Source organism: Panthera tigris, chromosome B4 (assembly GCF_018350195.1).
Source record: "Panthera tigris isolate Pti1 chromosome B4, P.tigris_Pti1_mat1.1, whole genome shotgun sequence".
Taxonomy (NCBI): Eukaryota; Metazoa; Chordata; class Mammalia; order Carnivora; family Felidae; genus Panthera; species Panthera tigris.
In genome coordinates this window covers 90,557,928-90,577,492 of record NC_056666.1, presented here as the reverse complement: position 1 = coordinate 90,577,492, position 19,565 = coordinate 90,557,928, and the positions used below count along the sequence as shown (strand labels likewise).

The 19,565-nt window shown below is 39.9% G+C and overlaps 1 protein-coding gene across 3 annotated transcripts in view; it reads right to left on the bottom strand.

Moving 5' to 3' along the window:
• Window positions 1–19,565, bottom strand: part of HELB (DNA helicase B) — a 62,405-nt gene that overhangs the window by 12,862 nt on the left and 29,978 nt on the right. Inside the window, exons 1-9 of one of the 3 annotated variants that reach the window (XM_042992690.1) lie at window positions 18,752–18,973; window positions 16,849–17,259; window positions 15,767–15,936; window positions 12,599–13,477; window positions 8,759–8,936; window positions 7,438–7,579; window positions 4,802–4,956; window positions 1,111–1,192; window positions 559–618 (exon numbers count right to left, since the gene is read on the bottom strand). In XM_042992690.1, the coding sequence (XP_042848624.1) occupies window positions 559–618; window positions 1,111–1,192; window positions 4,802–4,956; window positions 7,438–7,579; window positions 8,759–8,936; window positions 12,599–13,477; window positions 15,767–15,936; window positions 16,849–17,259; window positions 18,752–18,935 (2,261 nt within the window). In that variant the 5' untranslated portion in view covers window positions 18,936–18,973. Of the gene's footprint in view, window positions 1–558; window positions 619–1,110; window positions 1,193–4,801; window positions 4,957–7,437; window positions 7,580–8,758; window positions 8,937–12,598; window positions 13,478–15,766; window positions 15,937–16,848; window positions 17,260–18,680; window positions 18,974–19,565 lie in introns of those variants that run through there. The other 2 variants (XM_042992691.1, XM_042992689.1) reach the window with 2 other exon arrangements.

The following is a 19,565-nucleotide window of genomic DNA, read 5'->3' as shown; positions in this document are numbered from 1 at the left end:
CACCGCTGGTGCTTTCTAACCCTTTGTTAGGCTACTAAAGTGGGTTTCTTTTGTGGGTCATCCCTCAACAGACTGGGAGTTCCTCCTGCAACTTCCACATCTTTACATTCTCTGCACTTAACAAACAGTACAGTGTTGATAAATGCAAGAGAAGTGAGTTAATTTTTCCTGTGTGTAAACACAGTGGCTTTTCTACACTGCTATTTCTGATAGATGTCCCCTGGGGTGCTCTCTATGGGCATCCTGTTGCTAAGGGTCTTGGACATGCCTACACACATATTGTATTTGAAAAACAATTCTCCTGAATTCCCCACACTCATCTCCGAGAAGCTGGAAGTTGCCAACTTGAAAACCACAAGAAATACTGTATTCCTTATTTTTCTTATTACACTGATTACCGAAACAGTTCCCAAGGAGACATATTTAATTGAAGAGATCATTCCACTTCACAAATGAGAATAAAAAAGATTTTTGAGTATGTGGCTACAGTGATAAATGTCAAATAAAAGAACAGCAAAGGAAGGGCTCTCCTCAAGCATTCAGATCCCTTGTGCTCACTTGATCAGGCGGCCCGTGTAGTGCTTACAACAGCAGGCGTTGATTAAGTCACAGTCTTGCCTGAAACACACAAACAAGCAAGGGTCACCTTAACGATATCTGCTTTGTGCTCACTTCTGTTACCAACAATTACAATGTACTACACGCTATAAAAAGTTTCCAGGAGTCTCACCAGAGAAAAGCATTTTGTAATTTTCATCTTTTTTAAAAAGATTTTATTTTTAAGTAATCTCCACACCCAATGTGGGGCTCGAACTCACAACCCTGAGATCGAGCATCATATGCTCTCCTGACCGAGCCAGCCAGGTGCCCCCAATAATTTTTATCTTAACATAAACCGTTTCCATTCAGATTTCCTGGGAGTTTCCAAATATAATATTTGGTAGAAAGAGTCCTGTTTAAAAACTTCCCTCTGCCATATCTAACAAAGAAAGACCTCAAATTAGAGACAGAATTAGCAATGAGAGTCTCCCATCCATCCAGTACCTGTATTGATAAGTTACGAGATTTAAATGCTACACTAAGCACACTAAAATACTGCAGATGCTTTACCTTCTAAATGCAATGAATTGTGACATTTGTGCATCCTGTAGGTCATTTTCTTTGAGCAAGGTTCCAACTGCAGAATATAAATCTAACACAAGAATATAAGAGAAAAAAAGTCAACAAGGAAAAGCACCAAATTACAACATTGTTTCAATGGAGAAACTAACGCAAACGGAACACAAGTTCTCTATGGGAACATCAACCTCATTTGCTACAGCAGCCAGAGCAACACAAGAGAGAATGGAGATAAGGGTTCCAGATACCCCATCCTCAACAGAGAGGTCAACCACTAGCCATTAGAACGGCTCCTAATCTAGAACACAACCCCTCATCACTGATGGCTTGTGAAAGCTGAATTTAAAATATGAGCAAGAAGACAAAATATGTAATAGAATTACAGCAACGTAAGACTTCTTTCTGTCTTAAGTTCTGGTGGGAATGAGAAATAATTTGAGACTTTATACGCTTTGCATCTGTCATTTCACTTTTAATCTTTACAACATGCACAGGAAGCTGTTATTATTATATCCAAGGTTGATATTTAGTAGAAAATATTAAGACACTTCCACAAAGGATGGCAAACAGCTACTCCCCAAACACTGCAACGCCCCACCCCCCACCCCAACCATGTGTTTCCTACCTACCCCCAGCATGGTCCTCAACTAAACCTCCCCATGGTCCAGCAACTAAAAGGTTAACCCCGGCACAGCAGAGGCATCCATTCTAAGAGTGACCATACCTCAGCTATTACATAGTTTGACCACAAACACTGATTACAGTCTAGATATAATGTGGAGCCGGGGCTCTTGGAAGTAAAAGCAATTTTCCAAAAGGGGTATGGTGCCTGGCCTCCCTCTTTCAGACTTCAAATCATTGGCAATGATGACATCCACTTCCAACCCCCCTCAAAGCAGAGAAGTAGGCTTCCTCTAATCTGTCTTACCAACAGTACAAAACAGTGAACATTTCTCATGAGAGACAGATGTAACAATTTGGGTAAGAACATTCTAGGCTTTCGTGCCTTCCCCTCACAGCAGATGAATCCCAGGGGAATGAAAAAAAACAGCCCAGGCCTTGTGATGCCCTGCTCGAGGAAGCCTAAATTAGTTGCTTACTGAGCCCTTCCTGGTTCAGATGAAGGGAAGATTATCACTAAAAAATGGCCAATGCTCAGCTCGCCCCCCAGCCAAGCCCTGGGCTGCCCGAGCAGGAATTTCCAAAGGTCTCACAGGGTATTGTTTTCCTTTATATGTACAGGATCGTGTTGTTCTGCTCCTTGCTTTTTTCACTCTCCCTACACCTTACAGATCAATACGTACACCATATTTCATTGATTCTAAGATATACATTTTTCTCCCACTTTAGCATCTCTGAAATTCCAGCCCAGCTCTGAAGCCTGTCTTAGGCCCCTGTACTTTGGAATATAATGGAGTCATGTACTCAGTGATTTCATTATCAGTGCAAGTGTACTATATGCCTCTCTCTAAGGAATATTTACTCAGTTCTTTTAAGGAAGGGACTAATTTCACAGCTGAAGTTTGTGACTGAGATAGAAAAACAGCATCAGCTGAGGGCTCTGCTGCCATTCTGAAACAGAGCACTTTTTTTTTGTTAAGTACATTCTCATTAACATAAAGAAGGGGTGTCAGAAGGAAAACCAACCGTATTTCAGGTAAATCTACAAGGAGTGGCAAGGAGGGCAAGTTATTTAACTGCCTAAGTCTTATTGTATTTCATAATTATTAGCACCTACTCTTAACTAAACTGTTGTGAGAATAAATATTACCTATTAATTCTTCATAATACATGTAATAAAAAACATCACAAAACGATGCGGCTTATAATCCCATGTATGTAAAACGGAAATAAATTATACATGCTTGTGTATGGATATCATAAGGTTTAAAGGATGAACACCTAAGTCTTACTACAGAGCAGAAGTGGTGGGCGAGTAATAGTGATAGTATGTGACCTTTTGGGGTTGCCTGAGAGGAAATCAAGAGGAAGAGTACAAGGAAATATTCGTTTTTACTTCAAACACTTCTGTATTATTTGACCCTTTTTAAGGAATATAAATTATTTCTATGATCAAAAAAAAAAAAATCAGGGGCATCTGAGCGGCTAGTTGGTTGAGCATCGGACTCTTCATTTCGGCTCAGGTCATGATCTCACGGTTTTGGGATCAAGCCCCGCGTCCAGCTCTGCATTGGGCGCGGAGCCTGTTTAAGCTACTCTCTCCCTCTCTCTGCCCCTACTCCCACTCTCTCCCTCTCAAAAAACAAAACAAGACAAAACAAAAACTGAAAGGGCATTTAGAGAATACTACATATCATATGATCCCATTCCAAAAGAAAAAAAACATTACTGTAACACATGAATGGACACGAAACTAAGGGAACCACATATTCGACACACAAAGCAGGAAATGCTTACATGTAAAGCCGTGCGTCACCTGCTTCACATACGAGCGAAAGTAGCTCAGTAGTTAGGGCACACCCGTAACAACGATGGCAACTACAATAAATTCCCAGCAGTGATCATTTAAATCCTCACTAATTCAATTTTGAGTAAACCATCACACTATTTTTTTTAAAAAAAGTTTGCTAAGTATAGAATACAAATAACGATCAAAAGGTTTACTCTACTTGAATTAACTTGTAATAGTTCGTTTAAGATCTATTATTTACAAAAAAAACTAACAGTGCCTCAAAACTGAAGAATGCCCTCAACCCTCCTAACAGCCCCACAGGCAGTGCCACTATGATTCCCAGTTTGCAGATGCTTAAGTGATGTGACCTGCGTCGGGAGCCTGTGCTCTTTTTGACCTTGTGTTGTCATCCTAACACCCACAATCAGAAGCAATGCTTGTCATTTTGTAAGAAACTGTAAGAACTAGTAGGAACTCCAGTTGGCAACAGTTTCACAACCACTACCTCTGGTTCACAAATGTACCCAAAGCAACAAATGTATTTACTTTCCCAACTGTTATAAAAGAAAATCTTCATTAATTAGGATATGCTTTCTCCTGAATGAACTTGGATTCCTGGAGCTTTGCTTCATTTTAAACTAATCATCTATATCCAATTATTCACTCAACAGATATTTACTGAGCCCTTAGTGTGTTATGTGTCAAAAGCTTACTTCTTGTGTGTGTGTGTGTGTGTGTGTGTGTGTGTGTGTGCATGTGTGTATCGTTAGCCCTTCCAAATTCCTTCCAGCATGAGCTGTTACAGATAAGACCTGTTAAGGCAGGTTTGGTCACATATGTTGGGCTAGGAAAGCTTACTTCTTTACAAAATTCTAAGGTACTCTGCTTTTGATGATTAATAAATTAATTTATGTTTTTTTTTTAATTTTTTACTGTTTATTTATTTTCAAGAGAGAGACAGTGCAAGCGGGGAAGGGGCAGAGGGAGAGGGAGACACAGAATCCGAAGCAGGCTCTAGGCTCTGAGCTGTCAGCACAGAGCCTGATGCAGGGCTTGAGCTCTCAAACTGTGAAATCACGACCTGAGCCTAAGTCGGACGCTTAACTGACTGAACCACCCAGGCGCCCCGTAGTTTATTCATTTTCAGTGCCTAAATTTTTTACTAGCAACATTTATCTTCACCGTCAAATAAAATTATAACTAGTCATTTAATAGGTACATTGCAAAACTGAAACCATAACCCTACACAATACAGAGGCTTACACTTACAAGAGCGATGATCACTTTTTGAGAATTGAGAACTGGCATCCTCTTCTGGGAGTCGGATAAAAATAAATGTTTTATCTTGTATTGAGACAGGGAATGTTGGATTATCAGAGATATTCAGCTCTGCATCAAATATTGGAAACTGGCGTCTTGAGATTCTTAAGTGAAGATAAAATAACACACCAAGAACATGAGTATCCAAAAAAGTGTCTTCGTATATCATCAGAGATAATGTCAACACTATAACTAAAATCTGCTAATAGATAATAAATAGGGTGAAAAGGCTTCCCATATATGCATGGTAAATAGTAAATGAGTTTTACAATAGACTTAGCAAGACCATAATGTTACATTTATCAATCAGTCCCCTGCTTCTAGCAAATTAAAAGCATTAGAGAAAAATGTCAGGGAATTTACCATTCTGGGAAGTTGACCTACCTTCCTCCAGACCACAAAAGAACTATACGAGGTAGGAATTAGCCTCATTTCACAGGTGAGCAGCATGAGGCCCACGGCCAGAGGGAGAAAGCAGAGGAGCTAGGAGGCAAATCCGGGCCCTTCTGGCTCCATAGCCCTTCCTATTTACATTAATGTGGACTCTTTGGGGCCTTTTCCAAATGCTTACATCACACTCTTTTTCTCCTTTTTTCTGTGTATAGCATTTACGTGGCCTCATTTTCTCAGCGGAACCAAATATCCACATCTTCTCTTTGCTTCTATTCCCTCATCCTTCTTTTGTTCTTAGTTTCCCAAGACTAGCAAATCATACCAGAAAGCAGAGTCCCTATGCTACAAGCAGGTGCCTTGTCACAACAGAATCTCTCCTTGGTTATCTGGAAGAAGGTGGATTCCCTGACAAGACCCAACATCAGCCTGGCTATCAGAGCTAGTGGTACCCTACTGTCACCTTCAACCCTCCCCAACAGGGTTGAAAGGGAGAAAAGGGAAGGAGGCCACCCTGCTGAAATATCCCTGCAGATATAATTTTGGGAGTGCTGAGAATCACCATGGATTTCAGGTTTTGCTTCTGACCCAGAACATGAAACATAACTTCTATTTCTAGGAGTCCTTCCCTGGTATCATTGGGATCCTTTTGACATTAAATATTTGGTGATGATGATTAGGAAGAAATGATAAAGGCAGCACAGCCCAAATGACATCAAAAGCGTTAGAGGAATTCCTAAGTTTCAGATAAAACTGAGTTCTAAGAAATCTAATGTGCATTGGGTTCTTCCAAGATTTTCAGATTTTAAAGTGACCAATCATCTACCAACCTCCCCAAAGTGAGGTGGCCTTTGGGTAGGAGCAGAAGGGTTATACGAAAAGGGTCTAACTGCGTTCTTTTGCTTAATGTCTTAATATGAACCTACAACATCCTACCCTATCCCTGTCAATTCTTCCTATAGTCCTACCCAGGGCAGACAGGGGCATTAGAGAAGGTCGGTTCGAAATGTTCTAATTTCTGCTGACATCCAATGAAGAAAATGTTCAAGCAACAAAAACAGCATTTTATAAGAATGTCAATCAAAAACAAAAATAAATTTTGGCCCAATGAATAAAATGGTCTCTTAGTATTCTGAGATCCCATTCCATCTATTAGAGGATCACTCTAAAGGCTTATGAGAAGACTAAGGAAAGAAAAGGATTCTTTTCTACACTAAGGGGAGTAAGATGCTATGGGGGCCACCAGTACTCATCAAGGAGTACAACAGTGTGTTCCTTTTTTTTTTTTTTTTTGGCTTGGGGCTCCCTTTACAAAAATTGGAGATAATTCTTCCCCATTCTCCTTTGAACTCTAATGAACTCATTTCCAAGTCTCTGTTCCCCTTGGGCTTATTCTAGTCTCTAAGGTTGATAATAACTTTATTCACATATATACTTTTTAAATCAGGAAGATACATTTCTTTTTTTTTTTTAAGTTTACTTATTTATTTTGAGAGAGAGTGAGTGAGAGCATGCAGGGAAGGGGCACGGAGAGGGAGAGAGAGAGCGAATGAGAAAGAGAGAGAGAGAGAGAGAGAGAGAGAGAGAGAGAATCCCAAGCAGGCTCCATGCTACCAGCTCAGAGCCCAATGCGGGGCTCAAACCCACAAACCGTGAGATCATGACCTGAGCCGAAATCAAGAGTCAGTCACTTAACTGACTGAGCCACCCAGACACCCCCCAAAAAAGTCATTCTTCTTTTTTTTAACGTTTATTTATTTTTGAGACAGAAAAAGACAGGGCATGAACGGGGGAAGGTCAGAGAGAGAAGGAGACACAGAATCTGAAACAGGCTCCAGGCTCTGAGCTGTCAGCACAAAGCCCGATGCAGGGCTCGAACTCACGGACCGCGAGATCATGACCTGAGCCAAAGTCGGACGCCCAACTGACTGAGCCACCCAGGCACCCCCAAAAAAAGCCATTCTTAAATTTCAATAATAATTCATGCTAGACCAGTAATGAAAAATATTACCTTTGTTTTTCTAACTGTGGGTCAAAAAGTATATATATACCTGAAGGCTAGAATAGGTTCGCTAAAAAAGCACAGTAAATGTACTGCACTGAATTGCTCTAATTCAAAAGCTAATATGTATTTTTTTTAACCTTTGATTTCTAATACAACAGAGAGAAAATGCAAAATTTTAGTTATATTGTACCTCGTAGCATTGTTCACAATTAGCTCAGATTCTGCTCTGTGGTTTGTCTTTAGTTCAATAGCACAATTTCTTGACTTAAGAGTCTCAAAAAGATCTCTCAGCAAATTACCAGGTTCAATGCTGGGTAACTGTCTAATATCACCTAAAAGGGGAACAAAAAGGATACAGTTGGTTCTAAGTAACGGGGGTCCTGAAATTTAGAAGTTGTTTTTATTTCTCCCTACTGACATATGTTATAATTATAAAGACTTACTCTAAGAAAAAAAAAGCCCCAAACATCTTTGTTTAAAATTACTTAAGAACATGAACTCTTTAAAAATATTTAACAACAACAAAGCACTGAAAGTAAACAATATGAAATATAAAAAAGCAATAACACAATAAGGTAAAATCTGAATTGAATTCCTTTCAGACCTATAACCCCAAGCAAACTGTGCAGGGGTGTATATTTTAGCCAACATGTGAAGAGAAAAACAGGCCTTAGATCCTTAGATATATGGTATTTAGTCCCCTATTCAATCTTGCTCAATGTCTTAGTAGACCTGGAAGAATCTACGGACTCAAATAAACAAACTAAACACATGAAATACAAGATAAACAAACCCAACATATTTCATAATAAATTTCAGTAATATAGTGATAATGTTTGGCTCTATTAAAATTCTCTTTAAACAAACAAAACTTGGAGTTAAAAAAAAACAACTATTTTTTCAGCGCAAACTGGGGAAATGCTTAAGCCATTAACAGAATCAACTGCTCAGAACACATCCTCAAAGACCTAACAGAATTATTTATATACAATTTGATTCTCACAACGCGATTCTATTTTTTCTCCATGAAATCATACAGTCTACAGACCAGAGGTACCCAACAGAATCTAACTAAATCTCACCAGAACGGGAAAGAATTTAAGAGGCTAGTGAGGTCTAATTTGGGTTATTAGCTGAAAATCATAAATTTACTCCTAAGTGGTCTGTAATTCAGACTTTGTATTATTCCCAAATGATCCACATGGTTATTTCCTCTGAGTGTGTGACATTTTTACTACCTGAACAGTCATCATTTAGGTGATTAGCAATAACCCCTAACAACTCTATTTCATTTCACCACCCGGCCTGCTAATATCCTGGCCCAAATGAAGAACCACCCAAGCTAATAGAGGGAGTAGTCAGACTGAACTCAGGGTAGCTGGAGTGTGGACTCTGAGAACTGGCTTCCCACCTGCAGGATATGGATATCAACACCACCAAACGGTATAAGCAACCTATTAACTGCAATGCTTTGAGTAAACAAATTAGGATTCCAACAATATTTCACTTACCAAGGATAATAAGCTTAGAAAGTTTGGAGTGCTCGCACAATAAATTTAAAACTGACTTGAAGATCTTGACAGATACCAAACTCCCTTCATCTACAACCAGAACTCTAACAGAGGAAAACTTCCATGGGCTGTTCTTGGCCGGGTTTTTTTTCTTCCAGTAATAGAAACTATAATTGACCTATAAGCAAAGCATGGCATTTTAAAATTCAGGTTATAATAAATTTTACGAAACAAAATTTTAACATGTTATTTAAAAAAAATTTTTTTTTTTTTAAAGTTTATCCATTATTGAAAGAGACAGAGCACATGGGACGGGGGGAGAGAGAAAGAGAGGGAGAGAGAGAATCACAAGCAGACTCTGTACCACCAGCCAGAGCCCGATATGGGGCTTGAACCCAAAACTCTTGGGGCACCTGGGGGCTCAGTCGGGTAGGTGTCCAACTTTTGGTTTCAGCTCAGGTCATGATCTCCAGTCCGTGAGTTCAAGCCCCACGTCGGGCTCTGTGCTGACAGCTCAGAGCCTGGAGCCTGCTTCAGATTCTGTGTCTCCCTCTCTCTCTGCCCTTCCCCCCACTCGCACTCTGTCTCTCTGTCTCTGTCTCTCTCTCAAAAATAAATAAATATTAAAAAAAACTTGTTTAACAAAGTTCTTAAATGAGGGGCAGGGGGATGTACATAGAGTCACATAGGGAAACAGGCTAAAGAAATAGAGAACACAAAAGTTTTAGGGCTCAATACACAGAAAATATAGATCAAATAAATTTAAAAAGAAAAGATCAAATAGTTCAAAAAATTGCTTCCTGATAAGTACTATGTGTGTTTAACAAGCTTTGCACACAGCACTATTCTAACGCAAAATCTCCACCTCTCTCTTACTGCTGTTGATTAAAGAGCTCCCTATTCTTTTCCAACCTTTTCTTGGCCTTCTGAGATGGTCCTGTCACTTTGGCTCACCCCCTCTCCCCACTGGAATACTCCATTTTAGAAATAAAAGGCTGCCTTCCCAACCTATGAAAATACTATTTTTCTTCTAATATTCTAAGCTCTCTTCCTTACCACTTAAATGTTTGTTTTATTTATTTTTGAGAGAGAGAGAGGAAGATGTAGGATCCAAAGCAGGCTCCGAACTGTCAGCACAGAGCCTGACGCAGGGCTCAAACCCACAATCTGTGAGATCATGACCTGAGCTGAAGTCGGACGCTCAACCGACTGACCCAGCCACCCCTTACTTCCCAACGTTTAAAAACATACCACCAAGGCTGACAGCTCAGAGCCTGGAGCTTGCTTCAGATTCTGTCTCCCTCCTTCTCTGCCCCTCCCCCACTCACACTCTGTCTCTCTCTCAAAAATAAACATTAAAAAAAAAAGTTAAAAAAAAAAAACTACCACCACCAACAACAAAACAACTAAAAGAACTATTTATTAAAGATGTAATGGGGCGCCTGGGTGGCTCAGTTAGTTAAGCATCCGACTTCAGCTCAGGTCATGATCTCACAGTCCCTGAGTTCGAGCCCCGCATCAGGCTCAGCGCTGACAACTCAGAGCCTGGAGCCTGCTTCCGATTCTGTGTCTCCCTCTCTCTCTTCCCCTCCCCTGCTCATGCTCTGTCTCTCTCTCAAAAATAAATAAAAACATTAAAAAAATTTTTTTAAATAAATAAATAAATAATAAAGATGTAATAATATTTACTATTTTAAAAATATAGATGAGGAGAAAAATTTGGAAAATACAACCAGAGAACATTAAATATTTTGGTATACATCATTCCCAAAATGTTTCTACATTGTCACTATATATATAATATACATACATGGATTTTTTAAAAATGGTATCGTATCTTTATTTAATGTTTCTACTGCAGCTAGATTCAACATATATCTATTAAGGAAAAGCCTTCATATTTTCCACATGAATGCATCAATTCCCTTCAATAACACCCTCATTCTCTCAGTGGCCTTGTCTCACAATAGAATGTTTGGAATCACTGCTAATTTGATTTTACGTATTCAATCAGTTATCTTAGAAATGCCTGGTTGACATTTTCCACTATACTTTTAGTGCTACCAATTCAATACAGGACCTATCTATGAGCCTAGATTACTCCCTTACACACTAACTCAAAATGAAATTGCCTGATGAAATATAGGACGCCTAGCTAAAACTGAATTTCAAATAAACAATAAATGACATTTTAGTACAAGTATGTGTGATGCAATATTTGGTACATCTTATACTAAGGACTTGTTTTTATTTTTATCTGCTCCATCTGGTAACCCTAGCCCAAGGATGATAAATAAATGGCACAAGTGCCCCATCAGTGCCTTTCCTATGGTCCTATACTCTCTCCTGCCCCTAAATGTGGCTTCAGAAATACTCTCCCAGCGTTCCAAGCAGATATTAAGACACTGCCAATTTCATTCTAAATGAAATTCAAAATGATCCCACTCTGGCTCTCCTCTTCTAATCCAACCCTTAGACTCATCAGACGTGAAGGCATAAAGGAAAAAAAAATCATAAGCTGATCAGAAGACCCTTCCATCAATGAGCTACACTGAACCTCTCTAGGACTATGTTCACCCTCATGACAAATAAAGGTAATAGGTAACGTCACTTCTGGGGTGGCTCATGGCTCTGTGATTCTATACAGTCTTCCTTAAAACCGCTTTCTTCATTTCACTCTCTTGCTTAGGAACCTAAATGGCACCCCAGTAAACCAAGTCCAAGCTTCTCTGTTAGGTCTATAATAAATGAGGAAAGTATGGCACCACCGGAGGAATAATAAGCAGGGAGGTGAGAAATCTGAATCCAGGTGCTAGGTGCACTCCTGGTTAAGATCGTGGGCAAGTCCTTTAATGCCCCCAAATTTCAACTGGCTCTTCTACAAAATGACTCACGTCACTGATTTATCAAGGATTTAATGAGATGGCAAAATACTTTGCAAACTTTAGAGCTCAAATTCCCAGTCGAAACCAAATTCAATTTCCATTATTTTGCAATACGTGGAATTCATTCCAATCAATGCAGTCACCTCAAAACCCATTATGATCGTTTTCCTCAATGCCTGTGGAAAGACCTGCCCCCTAAATAAAATGTCCTTCTCCTCACCTGAGGCTCTCTGTCCTTTAGAGTCCAATTCAATGATCATTTCCTTCAGAAATCTTCCAACAGCTAAGTTCCTGGATCTACAAAATGACAGGTCAGAGCTAGAAAAACCTCTCCAGCTCTTTACAAGTTTGAAATCTATGACTTCTAACTACAGCCAAAACTCTGTTTTTCAAACATGTTAATTCATTTGAAAATTTCATTACGTGTGTCTATTTGCCAGGCATTGTTGTGCGTGACAAAGATAAAGAACTAAGCTAGATGATCAAGGTCTTCCCTTTCATGGACCTTTCCTTCTGTAAAATAGAATAAAACCTTTCCCTTCCAATACAAATGCTTCTCAAAATAAGGCCTGTGGACTGTAACATGTTTGTAACCAGTCCCAGCAGAATAAAGCTGGTGTCAGAATCTAAACTTAACTACATCATTAAGCATACGCTTCAGTTTAGCTGCCTTTTATTTTTCCATAGTAGTAAGACTTTCTCAGTGTAGGGAGCAGTGTATGGATTTACTGTCCGGCACTAGCTCCTGCCTCACGCAAACCAGTAACAGTTTACAGCCTGGATGTTCTGAGTGGCACTGACCTCACTGTTCAGCTGCTACAAAGCGCGGATCCGTAAAACATTCAAGAAATACCTACTGATTGTCATCAGGAAGAAATAAAACATCAGCTGATTCAACAAAGCTTATCTTTAAGGCAAATGTTTTATCTGCAGAGAAAAATGTAAAAAGCTTTACCTGACACAGTGTATAAGCGTTAAAACCAGTCTTCTGTTGCAATAAGCCAGCTGCTTTTCCTGTTGGTGCTGTTAATAACACGTCTATAGCCTTGTCGGCCTTCAGTAGACTTTGCTCGGTAAAGGTAATCCATTCGTCTGGTACATCCCGGTCTTGTTCAAAATCTTCACAAGCTTTTTTTACTTCTTTTTCTTCCAACTGCTCCATATGCTTAAAAAGACGGCTAACAATCGTGGTCTTCCCACAACCGCCTTTCCCACTTATGACTGTCACAGCATTGGAACAAATCATTTCCAAAGCAGCCACCTGATCCTGATCCAGCAGAGCGTCACTGATTTCTGCGTTAACCTCATGTTCACCATTGTTCCAAATATGGTCACCACTGTCCTGGCTCTCCAGAATGTCCACAGAAGTTTCTAAATTGCTCTCATCAGGCTGACTTTCGTCCAGTGCATCATCGCTTCGTGAGTTCTCCGGTTGTGCGGTGTGAATTGACGCAAGCACCCTTTTGACGTCGACATGTAAATGCCATGGGGGCCTCGTCATCAGGTCACATATGGAAGAGGCAATGTCTTTCTCAGCCTGGTAAAGGTCATAAAGAAAGATGCAGCCCTTCTGGTAGGTCACCACACCAATATCCTTCAAAAACCTCAGAGACTGCCAAGCATCATGGAAAGACATATGGTCTGACAAATTAGAAGTGAAGTCAGCTTCTTCAACACACGTGTGCCCTTGCTCTCTACATATATGTTTCAGTTTAGAATATATTATTAATGCATTCTGCTCCAAAGCAGTCATCAACTGGAGGAGAGACTTGCACTGACAAAATGATGTCCAACTTGCCTCACACTGCAAAAGCTTCAGTTCTGTGTAGGTTATCTTTAAGAAAACAGAGTTCAAGTTTATAAAAATTATAAATGTCGATGAATCTTATTAGAAATACAGTAAAAACTATGTAATTTGTCAATAACTGCTTAAGTCCCAGAAGACATGTATATCAAGTTGGAGGAAAAAACTCTGTACCTAATACATCACCAAGTTTTTACTGTCCTGTGATTAAAGATCTATATACAGGGCACCTGGGTGACTCAGTCGGTTAAGCGTCCGACTTCGGCTTAGGTAATGGTTTCATGGTTTGTGGGTTAGAGCCCTCAGAGCCTGGAGCCTGCTTCCTATTCTGTGTCTCCCTCTCTCTCTGCCCCTCTCCCACTCTCTGTCTCTCTCAGCCTCTCAAAAATAAATAAAGGTTAAAAAAAATTTTTTTAAAGATCTATGTACATTTTTAATTAAAATTCTATTTTCTCAAAACAATACATACATAGTTTCGAAAGTCAAATAACACCATGAAGCTTATCAAAAGACAGGAATCCCCTGCCTTACTCTTTCCATGCTGACAAAGTCAACACTACCAACACTTTCAGTTATTTATTCCAGAATTTACTCCACATTTCCAAGTACTGTTTACACTATCCTTTGTGGGGGTTTCTTTGTTTTTTGTTTTTTGGTTTTTTTTAGATTTTCGATATTTAGTATGAACTCCCTACTATGGAAAGTCTTTCTCTGGGGAAGCTCTCTCTTATACCATCACCTCCATACCTTCTTCTCCTCCTCCCATCTTTGAACAAAAGTTATAGTATACATTTTGTTAATCAGTTTTGGTTACATTGATGTTAAATAGGATTCACAGCTGAGCAACATGATATACCACGATTACATGCACTTTTGTGTCAAACTCTTGTGTGTATGATGACTGCTTCACTTTCTTGGCGTGTTTAGGTGTCTATGTGCCTCTCAACAATTCTGCCCCAACTCTACTGAAGAGGCAGAGAATTTCCTTCACCATGAACCACTCAGCAAGTTCTCCACCAGCTCCATTTTTTTTCATGGAGACATCCCTGCTAGAACCCTTCTTATATCTTATGGGCTGAAATGTGTCCCCCCCCGCCCCAAATTAATATGTTGAAATCCCAACCTCCTAGTATTCCAAACTTGGCCATATTTGGAGATAGGGTCTTTAAAGTGGTAATTCAGTTAAAATGAGGTCACTGGGGTAGGCCCGAATCCAGTATGACTGGTGTCCTTATTAGGAGAGAAGATTACAACAGACAGGCACAGAAGGAAAATCATGTGAAGACACAGGGAGAAGTGTCTTCTCATGACCATGTACAAGCTTAGGAGAGAGGACTCAGAAGAAGCCAACCAGACCAACACTTTGATTTTGGACTTCAAGCTTCCTGAACCATGAGAAAATAAATTTCCATTGTTTAAGCCACCCGAACTATGGTATGAAGCACAGATTTAGATGGTCAGCAGCCCCAGCAATCTTAACCCCAGTAATGGTCTTTATTCTTGATGGCAGTTCACACACTGAGCAATGGACTTCAAGCCTCCTTCCCCCACTTGAGTCCCAGAATATGCATTGCTCTGCCTCTCTTCTCTACTCGGTAAATACATGCAATAATCAAATGTTCCAGAATCTCATTTTGCAAAACATACTGAAACCATCATCATTTTACATAGGGAACAAATTCATTGTTCCAGTATTACTCAAATTGTGGGGGGAGGGGGTTCTAGGAACATTCCTGGAGATCCAAGAATTATCTCAGATTTTTTAAATTGTATTTTCAATTGGAAAACCGCCCATAACCAAGTCCTGCAACATTTAAGGGCCACATTTGGTTCCCAACACCCCTGAAGCCTCATAGCATCACTCCTACTTTTGGTCTATAATGATAAGAACAGAAGTGGGTTCATACGTAAATGATATTATTGTGCCAAATAATAAAAGTTTTCAAAAGTTCAAACAGGAAAGGGAGGAACTGAAATGAACTTGCCAAATTCATAAGAACTGGTGCCTTCAATGAGATCTGTATTCAAGTTGCAAATGGCCATTTAGTTACCAAAACATGTTTCCTGTTAAATTATATAATGAAATTATTGACAATATGAATGTCATCAGTTTTGTTATTTTGTTTTCCTTTATAAATTTACTGTGTATGAGCTACAGGTGTAAGAACTTTATAGTTGGTTCTAACACTAAACGAAAAATAAATCAACATTGCAGTCCAATACAAATTTTTTTCCTTTGAAAGAGATGTAAAAATTGTCAAGTTTGAGACCTCCCCCCGCCCCCCATACAAGATGCTGCTGAGTAAACATCTTACTTACTTTACCAAATCCAAGTTTCCACGGATGTGTACTTAACATCTCTTCTATGGCTCCCAACACCTCCTTAGAACCTGAACTTATGAGCCGTTTAAAGTGTCGAGGCAGAAGAACTGGAAGGAATTCCATTATTTTTGGAAACTGCAAAGCTGTCATTACACTTATAAATGGAACTATAGGATAATAGAAAAGAACACATCAAACATACAAATGAGCTCACAGAACAATTGATTTGATGGACTTTCTCACCCAGCACAACCAGTTTAAGAAATCCTAATCAAAGAGAGATCAATAAGTGTATTTTAACCAGCAAGAAAATTGATTGTATTATAACAATTGATTTTGTACTAAGGTGGTTTTCACTGTGTTTAACTCCAAAATTTATGTTCCTCAAATGCTTAGACAACTGCTTCTCGGCCTTCTATTTCCTTCTGGTTACAATATAATCAGTAAAATTTGTGACTCTGTGATACAAAGATAAATTTAAAACTAAGCGCAAAAATAACTCATTACATTTTAACCTTTATAATCATTTTTCTGACTGTAATCATGATTCTTTTGTCACTGAAGTCATTCAATGCTGTCCTGCCAAATTTATTTGATATAATTAAGAAATGAAATATTCCACTCATGCGGATGTCCAGATAGCAAGTCATAATACATAATTATTTTATACCATTTTGGGCTGAAATTTTTCCAAAAGGGAATACTCAAGAATATGAGTATCTTTCTCCTCTGCCTTCTTAAACAGAATCATAACTAGAACCGAATAACTAACAACTGAACTTTTTCTTAATGACTCAAGGAAATCCCATGGACACAAAAGTTAGAGACAAAGACAGAATCACAGTGTTAGAACTGGGGAGGAACTGAAAGGAGCTTAAAGATCATCTTACCCAACTCTCCACATTAATGACGAGGAACCTTGAATGACAATGACACATCCCAAAGCGATAGAAACACATTTTCAAAAACACATTTTAAAAAAGAATACTAAGCCAAGATACTATAGGGGTAATGTCTTAAACACACTAGTCATTAAGTATTTCCATTACACTAAAAGTGGATGATAAAATCACACCTACTTGTGTTTTCCAGAGGAAGGCACATCTCATTTTCTGGTAGAGACTCTTCCCGTACATTCTGTTTTGACTGTTTTTGATGATTCCTTTCAATTTCCTTTTGGAAAGTTCTTAATGTTTCCCTAAGATTTTCAAAGTTGAGGTTTTTATAACTTGATACAGCATTTACCCATGCTAAAAATTTATTTATATGATCACTGGAGACATTACAGTCTTTAAGAAACAGGGAACAGATATTTTTTTGATTGGGTGGTGACATATCAGACTGTAAAAAGTAAGATGGAAATCCTTGAACTTGATAGCTCCTCAGTCCCAAAGGTTTCACCTGTACTTTCACTCGCCACCAAGGACCCGTTACTGGAAAACGTCCAAACACTTGACATTGCTCTTGAGTGTTTTCATCAGGAATTACAACTTTAAAAAAAAAAAGTTAATTTAAGATATTTAAAACCCCTTTTTCAATATTTTACCAAATCTACCACTCTCCTTAATCGCCCCACAGCACCCTGTACAGATAGATGTCTATGAGGGAATCCACATTCCACTTACCTGTTTATCTGTCACCCTCTACTACACAGAAAGCTCTCTAGAATAACAATGTTTCACTTGCCCTTGTATTCCAAGAGCTGAGTATGGTATAGGGCAAAAGTCTGCTGTTTCTCTTCTAAAAACAGTCATCTCTACTATACACTGACCCATGCCAATAATGACCTTCATGCCATTTCTAAACACTGGCATGGCCCCTCCCACCACAGGACCTTTGCATAAGCTGTTCCACCTGTTTCAAATGTTCTCTTCCTTACTGTTTACCCCATTTGCTACAGACCTCAGCTTAATTGTCACTTCCTCAAGAAAGCCTTCCCTGAATCTCAAGAATATAACCTCTCTTAGCACTACTTACTATTCCTTCTATGCACTAAATAATAGTATAGTTACTTCTGTAATTATTTAAAGAATGTCTGTTTAATTTACCAAAGGATAAGCCCCATTAAGACAGAAATTTCATTATCTTATCCCTCCTGGGTACACCTGCAACAAATACCACCTTGCTTGGAACAAGATAGCCAGTCACTAACACTTTTAGGATAAATGACTACACCCTCCACAAAAACTTGAAAACTTTCTGTGGAAACTTGTGCTGGCCACTCACAGGTAACTCTTCAAATTCAATTAATTAAAATTAAATAATATTTAAAATTCAGCTCAATAGCACAAGCTGCACTTCAAGGTTCTTAATAGTCACATATGGCTAGCGGCTATTGTACCGGACAGAGCAAATACTGAAAAATGCCATCAGCACAGAAAATTCTACTGGTCTTTGGTTACCACTAAAATATTCTTAAATAAAATATTCTTAAATATCAGTCACAATGTACACATAACAGGTATAATTTATAGCACAGTAAACTACACAAGGTAAACAAACCCCCATCGCAACACTATTAACACAAGGTTAATGAATCAACAACGCCTTGAGATGTTTCTTGCGTACGTGCGTCTATTTTCGAAGTAGCTGAAAAATAAATACACATTTGATTCCAGGCAGGACAGGAAAATAGTCTGAAAGTCTGATTCCGGGTGTGAATACGGGCTGGACATTCAACTGTTTCCTCGACTATAAAATTACCTCAAAGAGTTGTGAATATCAAATGAGATAATACACACAGAACACAAGCTTCACGCATAGTATTTACTCAAGTCACTGCTATTATTATTATTATTATTATTATATTATTATTATTATTATTATTATTATTATTATTATCTTATCCTAAGTAGGACGAAAACAGCGAGGCCGTCCTAAATAAAATTTTGTTAGCAATGCGGCGCCTTACTTAGGACAACACCAGAACGGGAAACACTTCAGCCTCCAATCCCATCCCCTTGGGGCAGGGGGCTTCCTCACCGCGGAGGAGTCCGGGGAGGGCGCCAGCCTTTACGCCCCCACTGCACAGCTCCTCGGCGTCGACAAACACCAGATCTTCAGTCTCCTCCGCTTCCTCCTGATAGTCATCGTCCTCCTCCGCCAAGTCCTTCGGTGGGAGCAGAGGTCCCTGCAGTTCGCGCAAGTGCTGGGTCAACCAGGCCATGACGATCCCCCCCGAGCCTCTCCCCACATTCCGGAAAACCCCGGCAGGTACACGGCCATGATCAGCCAATCAGCTTCGCGACGTCCGGCCTGCGCGCGCGCGCAGGGGGCGGGGCAGCGGCGAAGCTCCGCCCCAAGTCTCCCGCGGGAGGCGGGGATAAGACGCAGACGCCGGGGACGGGGCGAAGGGCGGGGTGAAGAAGAGAGGGCAAGCCGGTAAGCGTACTCGAGTGTCCGCGGGATGCCTAGACCAACCCCGCTGGCTGGACAGCGTCGGCGGGGGGGGGGGGGGGGCACTTGCAGAACTTCTAGCACCTCCGGAGAGAGATAAGTGAGGGAAGCCCAGGTCTAGTGAGCCAAAAAGCCCGGAAAAGCAAGCCATCCCCAGCACCCTAAAACGAAAACCCAGATGCCCTTCAGGACAATCGGCCACAACCCAAAGCACAGAGCAGCGAATCTCCAGTCGAAAGACCCGTTTATTCATGGCTGCTTTGGTCCTCCGCTTTCTTAAGGAGTTAAATTCATATCATCAAAGGCTCTTATTCAAGGTACAGTTCTCTACGCCCCGTTCCAGACGCAGAGTATAGGGATCTAGGGCAGGGACCCAGGATTCTGTCTTTTTCATGCACGT